The sequence below is a fragment of the Erythrolamprus reginae genome, unplaced genomic scaffold, assembly GCF_031021105.1.
Source record: "Erythrolamprus reginae isolate rEryReg1 unplaced genomic scaffold, rEryReg1.hap1 H_27, whole genome shotgun sequence".
NCBI classification, from domain to species: Eukaryota; Metazoa; Chordata; class Lepidosauria; order Squamata; family Dipsadidae; genus Erythrolamprus; species Erythrolamprus reginae.
Window position 1 is genome coordinate 388293 of NW_027248481.1, and position 19981 is coordinate 408273.

Consider the following 19981-nt stretch of genomic DNA (forward strand, 5'->3'; position numbering starts at 1 on the left):
GTATTGTTATGGTTGATGCTGAAGTAGTCACTGACAGGAAGGATGTTGTAGGAGATGATTTTATGAGCTATGTTTAGGTTGTGCCGAAGGTGACGCAATTCTAAAATTTCTAAGCCTGGGGTTTCAAGTCTGGTTGCATAAGGTATTCTGTTATGAGTAGAGGAGTGGAGGACTCTTCTCGTAAAGTATCTCTGGACACTTTCTAATTATTTATGTCCAAAATGTGGTGTTGGTTCCAGACAGATGAGCTGACAAAGGATTGGTCTGGCAAAGGTTTTGTAAGCTCTGGCTAGTAGTGTGATATTACTGGAGAAGAAGCTATGTAAGATTAGGTTAACAACTCTAGAAGCCGTTTTGGCGATGTTGTTGCAGTGGGTTTTGGCACTTAGGTCATTTGATATGAGTATTTCAAGGTCTTTTACAGAGTGAGGGTCATCTGCAATGTCTTGTTTATTCAGCCGCTCCGAGTCCTCAGAGATAGGCAGCATACAAATCTAATAAATAATAATAATAATAATAATTATTATTATTATTATTATTATTATTATTATTATTATTATTATTATTTGGTGTTCTGATTCTTTTTGCCAATGTGTAGGACAGAGCATTTTTTGGTTGAGATTTGGAGTTGCCAGATGTTTGACCATTCCAACACCAAGTCAAGATCTTTTTGGAGGGTAGTAGTGTTATCGGTGGTGTTGAAGAGTTTTACATCATTGGTGAAGAGAACACAGTTGCTTGTAATGTGATAGCAAAGATCATTTATACAGAGTATGAAGAGTGTTGGTCCTAATAGGCTGCCTTGGGATACATCGCAATTAACAGGAATAGGATTAGATAGGGCGCTGCCTATTTTGACCATTTGTCTGTTTGATAGGAACACAGTTATCCAGTCATGTAGGGGTCCAGAGATGCCATAGGATTTCAGTTTTAGAAGTAGTTTATTGTGAACCACTGAGTAGAAGGCTTTATAGAAGTCTATGCAAATTGCATCTATTGATTTGCCCTGGTCACGTTTTGTGCTCCATATGTTTTTGCAGTGTAGTAGTTGTAGATTGCAGGATATTTTATTTCCTGAAATTGAATTTTTTGTTTGAAAATAGGTTGTAATGGATTGGTTTATGATTGATTCCATGACTTTGCATGTGACACATCATATTGGTCTGTAGCTTTCTACTAGACTTGGATCTCCTTTTTTAAAGATGGGGATGACCATGGCTAGTGACCATAGGTTTGGTAGGAAACTGGTCCTGTAAGATTTTTCAAAGATTATGCTTAGTGGTTCATCTATGGCTGTGGAGAGCTTTTTTAGGAAGAATGCACATAGTCCATCAGGCTTGATTGACAGAGAGGAATTTAGGCTTTGTAGTGCTTTTTCAATGTTGTCTTCAGTGAAGTTTATTTGTGTTAAATCGTTGTGAGTATTTGTGATACGACTAAGGCATTTTTCGCATGAGACGTTGCTGTTTACAAAGACTGAGCCAATCAGTATTTTAGAAAAACCCCAAGGTTTTAAAAAGTTAAGGAAAACACTTTGTTTAGGCAGACGGGAAGGACTTCCATAAGCAACACTTTCTGGAAATACAAAATTGAGAGGGAAATGGAACAGAATAAACTGAAAAAAAGAGGCATTTCTGAATTGTTGAATTGGTAGCACCCTCAATATTACATCACCATGTGTTATTAGAGATCTCATTGTTGTGCGTCATTGCAGAGTTGTAAGGCGAGGGTTGATTAAGTCACTTTTTTTCAGTGTCATCATAACTTTGAACCATCACCAAATGAATGGTTATAAATCGAGGACTACCAGTACTAAAACATTTTTTTAAAAAGTACTCGCTTGCTGAATTTCAACATATGTTGCAGCACAGCCAGTAATATATTTACTCAACTCTCAATTGTTATAAAAAAAAGATCTGAAACTCATTCCAAGTGCTCTTATATTCAGCTGAGTCGCAGTAACCAAAGTCATGCTTTGAATTTTTCAGCTGGGCTCTCCAAATCTCCCATCATGTCAGCCAATGGATTGGATAACGGCAAATACAATAGATGCCATTCTTCCATTCGGATAAATGTACTTTTGTCCAGTAGGAAAGACTGGTTACTCAATTTTCCAAATTGAGGTTGTATTATTTTACTGAAAGAGTAGTAGATCCTTGCAACAAACTTCCAGCAGACGTGGTTGATAAATCCACAGTAACTGAATTTAAACATGCCTGGGATAAACATATATCCATCCTAACATAAAATACAGGAAATAGTATAAGGGCAGACTAGATGGACCACGAGGTCTTTTTCTGCCGTCAGTCTTCTGTGTTTCTATGTTTCAATTGGGAATCGGGATTTCTATTCTGGGCAATGCATTTTGTTAAGTGAGTCATCCCAGTTTTATGACATTTAATGAAGTCTTTAAAAAGACTTCAGTTGTTGCATGAATCACTGCAGTTGTTAGGTGAATCATGCAGTAGTTAAGAGAATTTGGTTTCCCTCATTGACTTAGCAGGATAAGAAACAATGGATGGAAACTAACCAAGGAGAGAAGCAACCTGGAATTAAGGAGAAACTTCCTAACAATGAGGACAATTAACCAGTGGAACAGCTTGCCTTCGAAAGTTGTAGCGGCTTCACTATTGGAGGTTACTAAGAAGAGACTGGCCAGCCACCTGGCTAGATGACCTCTAAGGTCCCTTCCAGCTCTATTCTGATTGATTTTAATGATCACATGACCCCGGGATGCTGCAAATGTTATAAATATATGCTAGTCTCCAAGCGCCTGAATTCTGACTATACACTTTTTGAACAGTCACTAAATGAATTTAGGTTATTATTATTATTGTTGTTGTTGTTATTGTTATTATTACAGAGAGGGATGGCATACAAATCTAATAAATAATAATAATTATTATTATATCTAATCATTATATATAATAAATAATTATTATTTATTAGATATGTATGCCGCCCCTCTCCGAAGACTCAGAGCGGCTCACAACAAGAAGTTTAGTTTAGTTTAGTTTTATTGGATTTATATGCCGCCCCTCTCCGAAAACTCGGGGCGGCTAACAACAATCATAAACAATGTACAATAAAATCCAATACTAAAAGCAAATTTAAAACCCCTTAATATATAAAAACCAAACATACATACAAGCATACCATATATACAGTTGTGACGGCCTAGGGGGAGAAAAAGTCTTAATTCCCCCATGCCTGGCGGCAGAGGTGGGTTTTAAGTTGGGGCCGCCACAGAGAAGGCTCTTCCTCTGGGTCCCGCCAAGTGGCATTGTTTCGTTGACGGGACCCGGAGAAGGCCCACTCTGTGGGACCTAACTGGCCGCTGGGATTCATTATAAATCATGGGCTGTTTTTACAAGAGAGACTAAGAAATTTTCATCTCCTCGCTCATTTGGCAATGTGCTAGAATGTTTTTGACAGACATTGCATGGGATGTTGCCAAATTTTACTCAAATGTTGCTTTACACAAATTGCTTGAGAGCAGGTGTACCCGACCAATAGCCCATGGACTGCATGTGGTTATGGAAAAGCCAGCAATACGGCCTCAGAATACTTTATTAAAATACACTGCTCAAAAAAATAAAATAAAGGGTACACTTAAACAACAGAATATAACTCCAAATAAATCAAACTTCGGTGAAATCAAACTGTCCACTTAGGAAGCAACACTGATTGACAATCAATTTCAGGTGCTGTTGTGCAAATGGAACAGCTGTGCAAATGGAATATTCAATGAGAATACTTCATTCATTCATATCTAGGATGTGTTTTTTGAACAGTATATTTTAAAATTTGTTATTTATAATAAATTGGCTGTATTTTATATAGAACCCAAGACAAAGCTTCATTCGATTCAGCCCGGGCAAGCTAAACTTTGGAGGGTTTTAAGGATTAATCTCTCTACTGGACTAGTGCATCCAATTCTTTTCCTCATTTTATGATCCTTGATAGTAAATCAGTAAAGCCAATGATGCTGTTGTTTTAACCATAACATGGCTGGCTACGTTGTGTAATGGGAGCTGGGAAAATGGGTTTATTTTGAATATACCGTATAAACCTCGGTCATTGAACTTCCTTCCTCTCTGTCCTTCTGCAGGGCCTGGGCTGTCAGCTAAGTAAGTATATGTTTGTTTGTTTGTTTGTTTGTTTGTTTGTTTGTTTGTTTGTTTGTTTGTTGGTTGGTTGGTTGGTTGGTTGGTTGGTTGGTTGGTTGGTTGGTTGATTGATTGATTGGATTTGTTTGTATGCCGCCCTTCTCGGCAGACTCAGGGCGGCAAACAACAGTGATAAAAACAGCATGTAACAATCCAATACTAAACAACTAAAAAAACCCTTATTATAAAACCAAACATACATACAAACATATCATGCGTAAATTGTAAAGGCCTAGGGGGAAAGAGTACTGTATCTCAGTTCCCCCATGCCTGATGGCAGAGGTGGGTTTTAAGAAGCTTACGAAAGGCAAGGAGGGTGGGGGCAATTCTAATCTCTGGGGGAGTTGGTTCCAAAGGGCCGGGGCCACCACAGAGAAGGCTCTTCCCCCGGGTCCCGCCAAACGACATTGTGACCTAACTGGTCACTGGGATTTGTGCAGCAGAAGTTCATTTTTTGTCAAATTAGTGCATTATAGTTGCGGTGGACAACAATCCTCATCTTAGTCGTGCTGGCTAAGAATGGAGAGAGTTGTGGTCCATGACACCTGGCATGGTGCTGAGGAGACCAAAACTGATTTCTCAGTTTTTTGTGGTTCCTCGGGTTCACGATAGCAACCCACGTGACTTGTCTGGACAAACAAGTCAGACAGGGTTAATTAAGCTCTTAAGAATGGTTGCCTTTCGTTTTATTATGTTGATCATGCAATTTCTCTTTCTCTCATGCACACTTGCATACCCAAAGGGAGAACACAGATTTTATCTTGTGATTTCATGCCAGTAATATGTAATGGCTCCTTGTGCAAATAATCCATGTCGGAGAATGAGAGGAAAAAAGGGTGGGGGAGGGTGGGCATACGAGAAAAAAGTCATTTGAAGCACCTCTTAAATTCTTGGGGTCCATTTCCACTGCTACCCACTTGTATAACATTTGCGAATGTCCCTCTTCTTCTGCGGAACATTAAGATAGGCTCAAGATACAGAAGGATCTTGACAGACTTGAGCATTGGGTGCTATCAAACAAAATGAAATTCAATGGTGAAAAATTTCTACATTTAGGCAAGAAAAACAAAATGCACAGGTAGAGTCTATGTAATACCTTCCTCAACAGTGAAAGGGATCTTGGAGTCCATTTCAATATGAGCCAGCAGTGTGCAGCAGCTGCCAAAAATGCCAACATAGTTCTAGGCTGCATTAACAGAGGGATAGAATCAAGATCGCGCGAAGTGTTAGTACCACTTTATAAGGCCTTGGTAAGGCCACACTTGGAATACTGCATTCAGTTTTGGACACCATGATGTAAAAAGGATGTTGAGACTCTAAAAAGAGTGCAGAGAAGAGCAACAAAGATGATTAGGGGACTGGAGGCTAAAACATATAAAGAATAGTTGCAGGAACTGGGTATGTCTAATTTAATGAAAAGAAGGACCAGGGGGAGACACGATAGCAGTGTTCCAATATCTCAGGAGTTGCCACAAAGAAGAAGGAATCAACCTATTCTTCAAAGCACCTGAGGGTAGAACAAGTAGCAATGGGTGCAAATTAATCAAAGAGAGAAGAAACTTTTAAATCATTAAGTGTTGTACCACATGATTCTTGACAAATGTATATTTTATTTTATGTACGTTGAGAGCATATGCACCAAGACAAATTCCTTGTGTGTCCAATCACACTTGGCCAATAAAAAATTCTATCTATCTATCTAAAGCATTTTTAAATTGTTCCGCTTTTACTGCCAGTTAGAAAAATTAAACAGTGAAACAGCTTGCCTCCAGAAGCTGCGAATGCTCCAACACTGGAAGTTTTTTCAGAAGATGTAGCATAACCATTTGTCTGAAGTAGTGCAGGGTTTCCTGCCCAAGCAGGGGGTTGGACTAGAAGACCTCCAAGGTGCCTTCCAACTCTGTTGTTATTATTATTATGATTAACTTGCAACCATGTCCATGTAGTCCAACTCTTCCCCTTCCTTCCCCTAACAAGCGTTTGGCTTTGCTAAAGCCATTTGGATTTAGCCCTTAGCCCCCTAAGCCCACCACCACTGCAATCAATTGCACCACAACTTCTGTGTCAGCTAGCCGATTGGTTGGCGGCTAACTCTCCGAGCAGTGAAAAGCCAGGATGAACCCTGCTTCAGCCGTGCCAAAATACATGGGATGGATGGGCCCTGGACCACTGGCCTGGGCAAATGAGTGAGTGGAGGGTGGGTGTCAGCCGAGCTAAATCACCCAAGGAGGAATCTTGGTGGAAAAGGTGGTGCAGCCAAGGGTAGGAACCAAAAAGTCCCATTCCGCTTCAGTCTGTTAGGTTGGGTGAGGGAGCTTCCTGTATTGCCCCCATTCACTTTCTCTCTCCATCCCCACCTTGATTTCAGAAAAGAAGGATGTTCTGTGTATACGTGGTGAATCCAGACCATACCCAGAACTAGATCCAATCCTAAGGCTGGTTCAGATGAACTCAAGGAACACTCTTTGGTGCCCGGAGGAAGGAGGCTGCATTCCCTGTGTGCAAGTGACGTTAACTCTCGGATTGATAGGTAAGGGGAGGTGACCCAAGCATTGGTTCTTGGAAGTCTGATCTAAGTTTAAATTAACTTAAATATTAGATTTGTTTACATTGTATTATTATTGCTGTGAGCCGCCCCGAGTCTGCAGAGAGGGGCGGCATACAAATCTGATTAATAAATAAATAAAGTGTAGTAGACAAAATTATCTGCTACAACGTCCTACCAGCCATCAGAGGAACAAAGTGACAGGCATTTAGTGTCTTTCAAAAAGAAAAAGGAAATAATTGCTAGCTAACTATAAATCTTTTGTTCTGCATTTTGCATTCTTTTAGCCCTATGTAATATGCAAATAATAATAATAATTAGATTAGGATTAGGCCAACATCTGACAGCTGTGGCTAGGGGAACCTTTGCACAGGTTCGCCTAGTGAACCAATTGTGATCATACTTGAATCGGGAGGCTCTTCTCACAGTAACCCATGCCTTTATCACATCATGGTTAGATTATTGCAACACACTCCACATGGGGATACTCCTGAAGAGTGTTCGAAGATTATAGCTGGTCCAGAATACAACCACGTGAACTGTTGAGGGTGCATCTAGGTTCACCCACATCACACCAATTCTCTGTGGACTGCACTGGCTCCCGATTGGTCTCCGGGTGCAATTCAAGGTGTTGGTCATTACCTTTAAAGCCCTACATGGCTTAGGACCAGACTATCTTCGAGACCGCCTTCTACCGCATACCTCCTAGCGACTGATAAGGGCCCACAGAGTTGGTCTTCTCTGGGTCCCGTCAGCTAAACAGTGTTGGCTGGCAGGCCCATGAGGGAGGGCCTTCTCTGTGGCTGCTCTGACACTTTGGAACCAGCTGCCTCCTGAGATCCGGACTACGCCAACTCTACTGGCCTTTCAGAAAGCCATAAAGACCTGGCTTTTCCAGGAGGTCTGGGGCCTTTGATCTGGTGGTACACTAATCAGGATCTGGCCATTTGTGACAGGCATGATTTTTTAAACTGTTTTGTTTTTAATTGTTGGTTTAAATTGTTTTTAAGAGGTCTTAATGTTACATTGTGTGTTTTATTTTTAGGTTGTGAACCACCCAGAGTTCTTTGGGAGTTGGGTGGCATATAAATCCAAATAGATAGATAGATAGATAGATAGATAGATAGATAGACAGACAGACAGACAGACAGACAGACAGACAGACAGACAGACAGACAGACAGACAGACAGACAGACAGACTAAGATAGACAGACAAAGATAGATAGATAGATAGATAGACAGACAGACAGACAGACAGACAGACAGACAGACAGACAGACAGACTTGATGAATGGATGGATGGATGGATGGATGGATAGATAGACGATAGATAGATAGATAGATAGATAGATAGATAGATAGACGATAGGTAGGTAGGTAGGTAGGTAGGTAGATAGATAGATAGATAGATAGATAGATAGATAGATAGATAGATAGATAGATAGATGTCTTTGCAATCTTTGATTTATAACATCTGTATGATAACTCATTACACAGATAGTATAAGCTTCTCTAAACATTTGGACTGCTGCACCCAAGGGTGGCTGAGCCTGTGGTTTCACCACCTGTTATCTTTGGCAAAATAGATGCATTCCAATAGGCAAGGCTTCATTCCTTTTGTTTCTTTTCAGATCCACCTGCATTGGGCGCAAAGCAAGATGGAGGAGCCATCACAGAGAAGCCCAAAGGACACCATAAGAGTGAGTAGGTCCTCCTTGACTGCAGCTCCTTGTTACCGGATGGAAACGGTCCTTATTTTGCTTTTGACCCTGCTCTCTTTCTATCTCCAGAAATCCCACGAACACACATTTTGCTCATGGCCAAGACATATTCTTCTTCTCGATGTGTTGAAGTGGAGGTTTGGCTTCCCTACGACTGGGAAAGTCAGAACAATAATTCCTTGGTAAGACCCACAGATTCCTAGAGGCATCCCCTTTCTTGGAGGTAGGAAGATCTAGTTCAGTGATGATGAGCCTTTGGGGCTAGGTGTATTAAAAGGTCAGAAAGCCCTTGAACTTAACTCTGCTGTCATTTTTGCCTCCCACCACAAAAGCCAAACAATTATTTACAATTGTTTGTAAATAACACAATTCAAGATGTTGGTTATTGCCTATAAAACCCCACATGGCTTAGGGCCTGACTATTTACAGGACCGTCTCCTGCCACATTATTATTATTATTATTATTATTATTATTATTATTATTATTATTATTTATTAGATTTGTATGCCGCCCCTCTCCGTAGACTTCCCAGAGGCCTATTAGATCACACAGAATCAGCCTTCTCTGGGTCCCATCGACTAAACAATGTAGGTTGGCGGGACCGCAGGTAGGGCCTTTTCTGTTGCTGCCCCAGCTCTATGGAATCAACTCCCCTCCCCCATGTTCGCTCTGCTCCCACTCTACTGGCCTTTCGAAAAGTTGTTAAGATCTGGCTTTGCCGACAGGCCCGGGGGCCGTGAACTTTAACATCTGACGTGCCTGAATTATGTTTGACTGATATGTATGTTTGTTAGATTGGTTTAAGGGTTTTTATAATGGGTTTGTTAGGGTTATAATGGAGTTTTAAATCTACTGTTGCTGTTCGACTTCTTTTTATTATTGTATAGTGATGGGCGAACCCAACGGTGTTTGGGTTCGGCAAGTTCAGACGAACTTTACGCAAAATTCGGCCAAACCCAAACCAAACCCGAACTCGAACCTGAACGGGGAATCCCTCCCACAAATAGATTCCGGGGGTGGAGCTTTGATGTCACTGGCAGGTTGCTAAGGACACCAAGGTGATCACTTCCTGGATTCCATGGAATCCAGGAAGTGATCACCTTGGCGTCCTTAGCAACCTGCCGGTGACGTCAAAACTCCGCCCCCGGAATCTCTTCATGGAAGGGATTCCCCAGCTCCTTCAAAGGGAGGTCTTCACGTAAAAATAAACATTGTTACTTTTACGAAAAAGGACACTGCAGCAGTGCTGCAAGCAAAGGGAGGTCCTTTCACGTAAAAATAAACATGGAATCCAGGAAGTGATATCCTTGGCATCCTTAGCAATCTGCCAGTGACCTCAAAGCTCTGAACACCGAATACGACCCCGAATTTTGCCCAAAGTTTGAAAAAAATTCGGGTTCGTGTTCGGCATACCGAACACCGCAAAATTCGGTACGGACCCGAATTGTGCGGGTTCGGTTTGCCCATCACTATTATTGTACTACTGTTTTTATTGTTGTAAGCCACCCTGAGTCCTATGGGAATGGGCGGCATAGAAGTCGAATAAATTAAATAAAATAACATGTTTATTTATTCTTTGAAAAAATGTAGTCCAGTCATGAATGCTGTCATCTATTTTATAAAAAAGCATCAAATAGTTACAAAAAAAGACAAAGAAATATGAGTGAAGCAAATTCATTTTTGGAGTTTGGCTTTCAAAAGTAATTGTTGTTGGGAGTTGGTGAATTTAGCATGTCACCCAAAACATGAGGGTGTGTCTCTTTTGACAGTCCTATCATACACTCATCATCACTGACCTAGTTATTTATTATTATATTTATTCCCAGCCCTTCTCTGGAAGGGTGTCTTGTACTGGACCTAGGCCTGTGATGGCGAACCTATGACATGCGTGTCAGAAAAGGCATACAGAGCCCTCTTTGTGGGCACGCACACCAGCCAGTTGGTGACCGTTGAAGGGAGGGTGGGGGTAGATAGGTGGAAATGTATTTATTTTTATTTATTTATTTGTTTGTTTGTTTATTTGTTTATTTGTTTATTTATCAAACAATTATAGGGTGATAATTTGTACATATTAAACGTTAGATAAGTAATGATAAAAAGTAGACAATCGGACAGGGACGGTAGGCACAATGGTGCGCTTATGTACGCCTCTTACAGACCTCTTAGAAAGGAGAGATCAATTGTAGATAGTCTAAGTTTAAAGCTTTTAGGGTTAGGAGTAGAAACCACAGAATCTGGTAGTGCATTCCAGGCGTTGATTACTCTGTTGCTGAAGCCGTATTTTTTGCAGTCAAGTTTGGAGCGGTTGACATTTAGTTTAAAACAATTTCGTGCTCGTGTGTTGTTGCGGTTGAAGGTGAAGTAGTCGTTAACAGATAGGACATTTTGGTATATGATTTTATGAACTATAATTAAGTCGGAACGGAGACGACGGAGTTATAAGTTGTCTAAACTAAGAATTTCAATTCTGGTGGAGTAAGGTATTTTGTTGTGAGAAGAGGAATGAAGGACTCTTCTTATGAAATATTTCTGGACTCTCTCAATTGTGTTGATGTCAGATATGCAATGTGGGTTCCATACAGGCGAGCTGTATTCTAGGAATGGTTTGACAAATGTTTTGTAAGCTCTTGTTAGCAGTTCAAAATTACCAGAGAAGAAACTGCCAAGGATTATACCAAATTCCAAAAAAAATTCCTACCATTTCCTGTGGGCGTGGGCACAAGTGATATCAAGTTGGCCACACCCACTCAGTCACATGTCCCTGTCAGAGTTACTTTGAATTTGCATTGGAAAATGGCAAATACCAAGCACGAGGTTGTTTTCTCAGTAAAAACATGACAGCAGTATTTTTCCTCAGAGGGCTCTTTTACTTCTTCAGTAGTATCAAAAAGTAACTATTTACAGAACAAACTGCCAACCAACCAGCCACTGTTAGACCACACTATGCTAAATCACTAAATCAAACCATCAAACCAGACCACACCCACACAAAAGGTGTATTACATTACATGCATGTACTGACCAATCAGATCATAAAAGAGATTGCATCCTTATGCTGAAGCACCTTGACTCAGCATTCACTTCATTTCTACTGTACTTGTTTTATTTATTTATTTATTTATTGATTGATTGATTGATTGATTGATTGGATTTGTATGCCGCCCCTCTCCTTGGACTCGGGGCAGTTAACAACAGTGATAAAAACAGCATGTAACAATCCAATACTAAAACAACTAAAAAACCCTTATTTATAAAACCAAACATACACACAAACATACCATGCATAAATTGTAGAGGCCTAGGGAGAAAGAATATCTCAGTTCCCCCATGCCTGATGGCAGAGGTTGGTTTTAAGGAGCTTACGAAAGGCAAGGAGGGTGGGGGCAATTCTGATCTCTGGGGGGAGTTGGTTCCAGAGGGCCGGGGCCGCCACAGAGAAGGCTCTTCTCCTGGGTCCGCCAAACGACATTGTTTAGTTCAGTGATTTTTAACCTTTTTTGAGCCGCGGCACATTTTTTACATTTACAAAATCCTGGGGCACACCACCAACCAAAATGACAATCTAAGACACTCTCCTCTCTTTTTCCATCCCTGTCTCCTCCCCCCTTGTGTGTGTGTGTGTGTATACACACTCTTGAACCATTTCCAAAATTAAGTGAGGGCTGAGGTTTTTTTCTCTCTTATTCTTTGGGTGCTTTTTTATCATATGCTTTAAATCAAGAGTCACTTCTCTCTCTCTTTTGTTTCTCTCTCTTTCCTCTCATTCTCTGCCTCAATCATTTTCTCATTTCTCTTTTTTCCCTCCCTTTTTCGCTCATTTCTGTTGCTCTTTCCCCCTTCCTCTCATTTTCTCTCTCTCTCTCTCTCTTGCCTTCTTTCTCTCTCACTCTTGCTTTCTCTCTCTCTCTTCTCTCTCTCCTCTCTCTTTCTCTCAGCAAAAAGTTGCGAGATTGGAACCTGAGCTTCCTTCTTCGTGGCACGCCTGACCATGTCTCGCGGCACACTAGTGTGCCTCGGCACACTGGTTGAAAAACACTGGTTTAGTTGATGGGACCCGGAGAAGGCCCACTCTGTGGGACCTAATTGGTCGCTGGGATTCATGCGGCAGAAGGCAGAATATTACTTCAGGTTTATATCCTGACAGCCCCCCCCCAAAAAACCCACCCATTAGCAAAAATGTTTGAACGCCACCACTGTGAAGCAGCCTTGGTAACTGAAGATACGTTGACTTCAGCCCCAAGACTTCCCCAGCCAGCGTATGTTTTTTTTAATCCCAGGTGGAGTTCCCTACCAATAACAACCTACCCATGTTGCCATGGAGTCCTTTGTCCCTTAAAAAATGGATTCCATGAGTATACTAATATGCATATGTGCTTATTCTGTGTACTTTGTTTTGTGCACTATTTGGTCATTATAATTGTACACAAACTGAATTAGGTAGGTTAAAAAGACCGGCCTTGTCCAGACTCAGGCTATCCTGATCTATTTGAAAAACCGACAAGCAAGGCATGCTGGTAATTACGTTTACCTTTGTTTGCGTTTCTCTCAGCAGCTATTAACTTATGATTGTTTTATTTACATAGTAATCTTACCTTTCTTCCAAAGAATGCAGGCTAGCATTCTTGCAATACATTAGGCAGAATTAGTGAATCAACTGCCATCAGCTGAGTTCACACAATCAGAGGCTTTCAAACCTGGAAACTTTATGGACTTCACAACTCCCAGAATTCTCTAGCCAGCTATGCCAAGTTTGGGGGGCCCTGGGTTAAATGGTTAAGAAGAAACCAGAAGATTTAGTCCTGCATTATTTATGAAAGACTGCTTGGGTGATTTGGGGCTAGTCCCCATTCTCTCAGCTCAAGCCATCACAAAGGATTCTTGTTGTGGGGACAATAGGAGGAAGAGGTACTGGATATGTTTGCCACCTTACCTTACTGGTAAAGTAACAAAGGTGGGATAGAAATATAAATAAATCAAATCAGCTGACATATATGGCGTGGTTTCCAAATTCTGGTGGCTACAAGGAAACCATATTTAAATTTAACACAAAGCAAATATATCTAGGCACAGGGCCTTTTCCTCTCCTTATTTTACCTGTCAGTTGCATCCATGCAGCTTTGTGGCTAAATCAGGGGTGGGTTCTAACTTACCTGGTTCGCTTCCTCCTGCGCTGAGTGGCCAGCACCTATAGGTGTACACATGTTTTGCACTTGCGCAATGCCAAAAATCCCCTCCAAAAGCCAAAAACAAGATGGCGGCGCATACACAGTGCTGAAAGCTTAGCTTCTGCACATGTGCAGAAGAAAAAAAATCAGAAAACAAATCTCCCCCCCTCAAAAAATCCCCCCAAAATTAAAAAAAAATCCAGTAATACTAATACTAATACTAATACTTATACTTATACTAATACTAATACTAATACTAAGCCTATAAGCATAGATCAGAGTTTCATTTTAATGTGTACCATTGTGTACAGTCAGGGCTGAGCTCCAACTTACCTCGCTGCCACTCTGCTCCCTCTTGTGCCAAGTGACCGTGCCATGTGGGCGCACATGTGCTTTGTGTATCCACTTATGCGCAGTAATGAAAAATCCGTGAAGGAAACAAAAAAAAGCCAAAAAAAAAGAGATGGCAAGCACATGCAGAGTGCTGGAACTTGGCTTTTATGCATGCTCAGCGGGGGAAATTAATAATAATAATAATAATAATAATAATAATACTGGTTATTATTATAATAATAGTCACCACTTTTAATACTCATAATAATGATGACGATGATGATGATGGTGGCACCCATGGACCGACACTGACCGATCTGATTTGTTAACACTATTGTGATGTCACCAGTAAGTCGCTACCAGTTCGGGCGAACCAGTCCGAACCAAACTCTGTGTAGAGTATACAGTGGTACCTCTACTTACTAATTTAATTCGTTCCATGACCAGGTTCTTAAGTAGAAAAGTTTGTAAGAAGAAGCAATTTTTCCCAAAGGAATCAATGTAAAAGCAAATAATGTGTGCAATTGGGGAAACCACAGGGAGGGTGGAGGCCCTGTTTCCTCCTAGGAGATTCCTAGAGAGGCCCCACGGAGGCTTCTCCCCGCCTTTTCCGGCCCTGTTTCCTCCCAGGAGATTCCTAGAGAGTCCCCACGGAGTCTTCTCCCCGCCTTTTCCGGCCCTGTTTCCTCCCAGGAGATTCCTAGAGAGGCCCCACGGAGGCTTCTCCCCGCCTTTTCCGGCCCTGTTTCCTCCCAGGAGATTCCTAGAGAGTCCCCACGGAGGCTTCTCCCCGCCTTTTCTGGTTACAGTTTTGGAGGTTCGGGTTTGTAAGTGGAAAATAGTTCTTGAGAAGAGGCAAATAAGTCTTGAACACCTAGTTCTTATCTAGAAAAGTTCGTAAGTAGAGGCGTTTGTAGGTAGAGGTACCACTGTACATAAAAATAACAATAAAGGTTATTCAATTCAATTCAGTTTGAATGAGAAAAGCTCTTTGATCCCCCCCCCCTCTTCCTTTCTAGTGGTCTCTGCAATACAACTGCTTCCCAGTAGCTCTCAGTGGAGAGCTGCATCTCACAGTCTTCCTGTGGCCTCGCTATCATTCTGCTGGCATGTTACAGATCACGCACCATGGACCAGGTGAGTTTCTCCAGAGATTATAAATGGAGCAATAAATCCATTTGATAAAATCAGCCTGAACCTCCTCACCCATTGCATGTCTCTGCTGTGTTCTGTTCATAGATTGTACCTGGCCCAAAGCCACAGATGCCATTCACCTGTGTCAAGGTATGCTGCAGCTCCAAGAATTCCTTTTCGTAGCATAAAAAAACCACTTTTTTTCCCCTTATAGCCAGAACATCCAGGAGTAAACAAGGCTTCAAATCACAATTTAAACCATCAGCCATAACTTACAAGCTAGAACAACTGTATTGTGTTGTATTATGACTGTATTGTGTGATTCAAACCACTAAATATTTCATTCGGATTCCCTCTGATATATGATTACTACACATGATACATGCTAGAGGCTTTCCTAATTTAGATCTCCTTTTAGGATCGGGTCAGATTATTATTATTATTATTATTATTATTATTATTATTAATTAGATTTGTATGCCACCCCTCTCCGTAGACTATTGTGCAAGGCTGGACACCTGGCCCCCGACATTCTTTCTTAGATACCAAACAAATTCCATATTCTTATTAAAGTGTAGGGTGAAGTTTGACTTTCTGTGCCTGAAGGACATTTGAAATATTAAATAAGATTTGCACAGGTCATCTTATCTATAATATGTAATTCTGGACTACAGAATGCAGTTAGTTCTGATTGTCGTAAATAATTCACTAGCCGCTCTGCAAAATTCACATGAAAGTTGGTATTTAAGAATGAAGGACCATTCAAAGTTACAACATCACCAGGAAAAGGGACTTACAACTGTTTTTCACACTTCTCTTCTATCCTGATGGTCACACCATCAAAATTTGGACATTTGACAATTGGCATGTATTTATGACAGTTACCAAATCCTGGGATCATGCGATCACCTTTCGCAACTTTTTGCCAAGCAAACTCAATAGGGAAGGTAGATTCACTGAACACTACGGGATTACTAACTGAATATTACAGCAATTCTCATTTAACAACTGTGGCCAAGAAAGATCATAAAATGGGACAAAATGCAGTAAACTCTCTTTAAAAGCCCCTTTTTGGATTATGCAGCACTGGGCAAGTGACCTGAGCCCTCAATGCTGCAGAATGCAAATAAGAAATTTTGTCTTACAGTGCCAAGTTTATCCATTTCTGTGGGGCTACAGTCAGCAATTCTACATGTGGAAGACATCCCTAAGGGACAGCATTTCAAACTGTGGTTGTATCTAAATCGGACGGATGGATTTAAAGGTCTTGATCAGGAGAATCCCAGGTTGCTGGTAAGTGAGGGTTATCCCCAATCACTGAAGGGCTGCAAAAAATTTACTACCACACTATGGCCGTGGCTTATTTTGTGGGTGTGGCTTGCTGGCCATGTAACCAGGTGGGAGTGGCTTATTTATTTATTTATTAAATTTGTATGCCGCCCCTCTCCATAGACTCGGCTTGACGATCTTGTGACCAGGGGGTGGTTTAAAGGTCATGTGACTGGCTTAAACGTGGCTAACTTGACGTCACTCGTGTCAAGGATTTGGGTTAGGGTGCCTGGCCTCTCCTTGCCTCAAAGAGATACAATTTTCCTTATCTATTTAATATTATTGAACATCCAAAATATACTATTTAATTCTATGTATATATGCCGTACATGTACATACATATTACACACCACAGGCACACAAAAATATACATTATCTACTACATAAATATACAAAGGAGATGAATTTACTTAAGAATATTTTATATCAGTACCTTACATTTGTTTAATATAATCTTTGCATGAGTTATATTCTCATGTTTTTCTAGATTTTAGCATATTATACTGTATTTTAACTTATTTATCTAAATTCTCTTTAATTTATCCAATTTTATTGTATTTCAACCAGTCACAGTTTTATGATGACCGATGTGGTCACTACTTTTGCTTTGATATGGTCGATTGACTAATCAAATAAAATTTATTGTTGTTGTTGTTTAAAAAAATACTACATAAACTGTATGTGTATGTACACACACAAGCACACACGCAAAGCTCTTCTAAAATTATACACATTCAACCTCATTTACTGCGATAGGAAAAACATACCCAGAGCCCAAAAGGGGAAAAAAGGAAAAAAAAATCAAAGTTTTTCTACCGGTTCTGCCTACCTGACCAAAATTTTTCTACAGTATTGCGTACCTGACTGTACCTGTAGGAACCCATCACTGCCCCCAATGTTTGTCAAGCCTAGTGCCGTCCTATCTGGATCAGGCTGAGGCCTTGCCTAACAACAGCAATTGGAACCAGAATTCCTATTACTATACGTTGCGATCATAACGTGATGGTGCATGACCCCGTTGCTTAGCAACAGCAACCTTGGCACTCCCATGACTATTGTTAAGTGAGGATCGCAGGCCTTTAAGTGAGTCCCAGGAGAGTCGCAAACAGGCTGCCCAGAAGTAAGTGGTTGCTTTCAGTGAAGCGCTCCACTTACCTTTTCCTACCGGTTAAAGGGTTAAATAAGGTTCAGGAGGGAAGTGTTTTTAATAGGAAAGTGAACACAAGAAGGGGGCACAATCTGAGATTAGTTGGGGGAAAGATCAGAAGCAACAGAAGAAAATATTATTTTACTGAAAGAGTAGTAGATCCTTGGAACAAACTTCCAGCAGACGTGGTAGATAAATCCACAGTAACTGAATTTAAACATGCCTGGGATAAACATATATCCATTGTAAGATAAAATACAGAAAATAGTATAAGGGCAGACTAGATGGACCATGAGGTCTTTTTCTGCCGTCAGACTTCTATGTTTCTATATTTCTACCGGGATCCTGAGGCTGGTGTGCGCGCACCCCCACATGAGATTTTCACTTCTGCACATGCGCCCGAAGCAAAATCTCACACAACGATGCTTGCGCAGGTAAGATTTCAGCAATTTCTGCCTCTTTTTTTTGCTTCTGCGCACCTGTGTCGGGGGCGCGCACCGTCTGCCGGCCTCCGGAACCCACCAAAAAGTCCTACTGGATCGCTGATCCCATTCGTACTGGGTGGGGCCCGTTACTGGTTGCTTTTGGTGAGAGAAGGTGCTCAATGAACAACTAAAAGCCACACAAAACCAGGCACCGCATATAACAACGCATATAACAGTCCAGTGCACACATTTTGAAGAGAAGAGAAATTCCCTGAGAATGGGGTCCAACATGAATCCGAAAGCTCGGAAGACTAAACTTCTGGTCTTGGTGGCCTACCCAGATTGGATCCTATACGTTATCCCAAGATACATATACTGCTCAAAAAAATAAAGGGAACATTCAAAGAACACATCCTAGATCTGAATGGATGAAATATTCTCAGTGAATACTTGATTCTGTACAAAGTTGAACATGTACAACAGCATGTGAAATTAATTGTCGATCAGTGTTGCTTCCTAAATGGACAGTTTGATTTTACAGAAGTTTGATTTACTTGGAGTTATATAGTGTTGTTTAAGTGTTCCCTTTATTTTTTTGAGCAGTGTATATATGCCTTCATTCGCTTACCTTTCCTTTTAAGTCCTTAAAAAGTGGCTTTCCACTCTAGAAGTTAGGAGGCCAATGGTTGTGATATTTATATATTGGGGTGTGGGTTTTTTGGGGGGGGGAGATGTTCTTTGAACACTAGCTTTTCTTTTTCTCTTATGTTTTTAATCACTGTTGGTGTGAGCTGTTATGGAATTATGGAATCTAGGATGGGTGGCTATACTGTATATGTATTTGAAATAAATAAATAAAATACAATTTTAGTTGAAATGAGTGGCATATTAATTTAATAAATAAAGAAAAAACAAACACATTAGAAATCTTAGTATCCTGAAAGCACATGTGAAGTTCTGTATTTTTCAGAGTATAAGATGCATTAAATTATAATACTAAGGTGTGTCTTATACTTAGTTCTGGGAGGAAAATAAGGGGGAAAAATCTACCTACCCGATATTCATCTGGCTATCACCCTTAGTCTGGTCACCTTCAGCACATCATTTTATTCCCTGGTTAGGGCTTGGGGGAAAAACTTTTTCAGAGGGAATAGCAATGAAAATAAGCCCGCAAGCCAAGCCTGCAAGCCAAGGGCTTTGGGCGGGGGGAAAGCTTTGCAAAAGCTACCTTTGGAGTATAAGATGCACCCAAATTTTCAGCCTCTTTTAGAGGATAAAAGGTGTGTCTTACACTCTGAAAATATGATCGTTTTCTTTGTACATTTACTCATACTTTTCTATCTCCCCTCTAACCTAGGTAGGATCGAAGAATGTTAGTTTACCAATCTCGCAAGTGTTTCCATGTCTCTGCTTTCAGGTAAGAACAATGCTTCACAAGAACTCTCCAATATTTCTTTAGGCTACCTGCCCAGAATTAAATCTGGCGTAGCTGCTGCCTACAGCTTCTGAGCAAGTAACAGAGAACAAGATTAAGGCAGAGTTACACTTAGGAAATTTTTAGCTCGTTTTCTCGCCAGCCACATTTCTCAGAACTGCTTCTAGGGATGGAAACATTGATGGGTTGCCAAAAATTTTACTGACACACTGTGGTGTACCTTACTTTATGGGTGTGGCTTGATGGTCATGTGAGCAGGTAGGAGTGGCTTGACAATCATGTGACTGGGGGTGGCTTAAAAGTCATGTGACTGGGTGGGAGTGGATTACCGACCACCTCTAGCATTAGGATTTAGCAATAGTATTTAGAGTTATTTACTGCTTCACAGCCCTCTCTAAACTGTTTACGGAAAGTAAGCATATTGCCCCCAACAATCTGGGTCCTCATTTTACCCACCTCGGAAGGATGGAAGGCTGAGTCAACCTTGAACCTACTGAGATTCGATCTGCCAAACTGTTGGCAACCAGTGATCAGCAGAAGTAGCTTGCAGTACTGCACTCTAACCACTGCACCACC

General features: G+C 40.9%; 1 protein-coding gene across 2 annotated transcripts in view; it reads left to right on the forward strand.

The window, feature by feature from the left end:
• Nucleotides 1-19981, forward strand: part of LOC139155531 (interleukin-17 receptor C-like) — a 44996-nt gene that overhangs the window by 3348 nt on the left and 21667 nt on the right. For both annotated transcript variants that reach the window (XM_070730701.1, XM_070730702.1), the window contains exons 2-9: nucleotides 4112-4130; nucleotides 6538-6699; nucleotides 8347-8415; nucleotides 8506-8618; nucleotides 14955-15072; nucleotides 15175-15219; nucleotides 16217-16362; nucleotides 19328-19387. In XM_070730701.1, the coding sequence (XP_070586802.1) occupies nucleotides 4112-4130; nucleotides 6538-6699; nucleotides 8347-8415; nucleotides 8506-8618; nucleotides 14955-15072; nucleotides 15175-15219; nucleotides 16217-16362; nucleotides 19328-19387 (732 nt within the window). The remainder of the gene's footprint in view (nucleotides 1-4111; nucleotides 4131-6537; nucleotides 6700-8346; nucleotides 8416-8505; nucleotides 8619-14954; nucleotides 15073-15174; nucleotides 15220-16216; nucleotides 16363-19327; nucleotides 19388-19981) is intronic.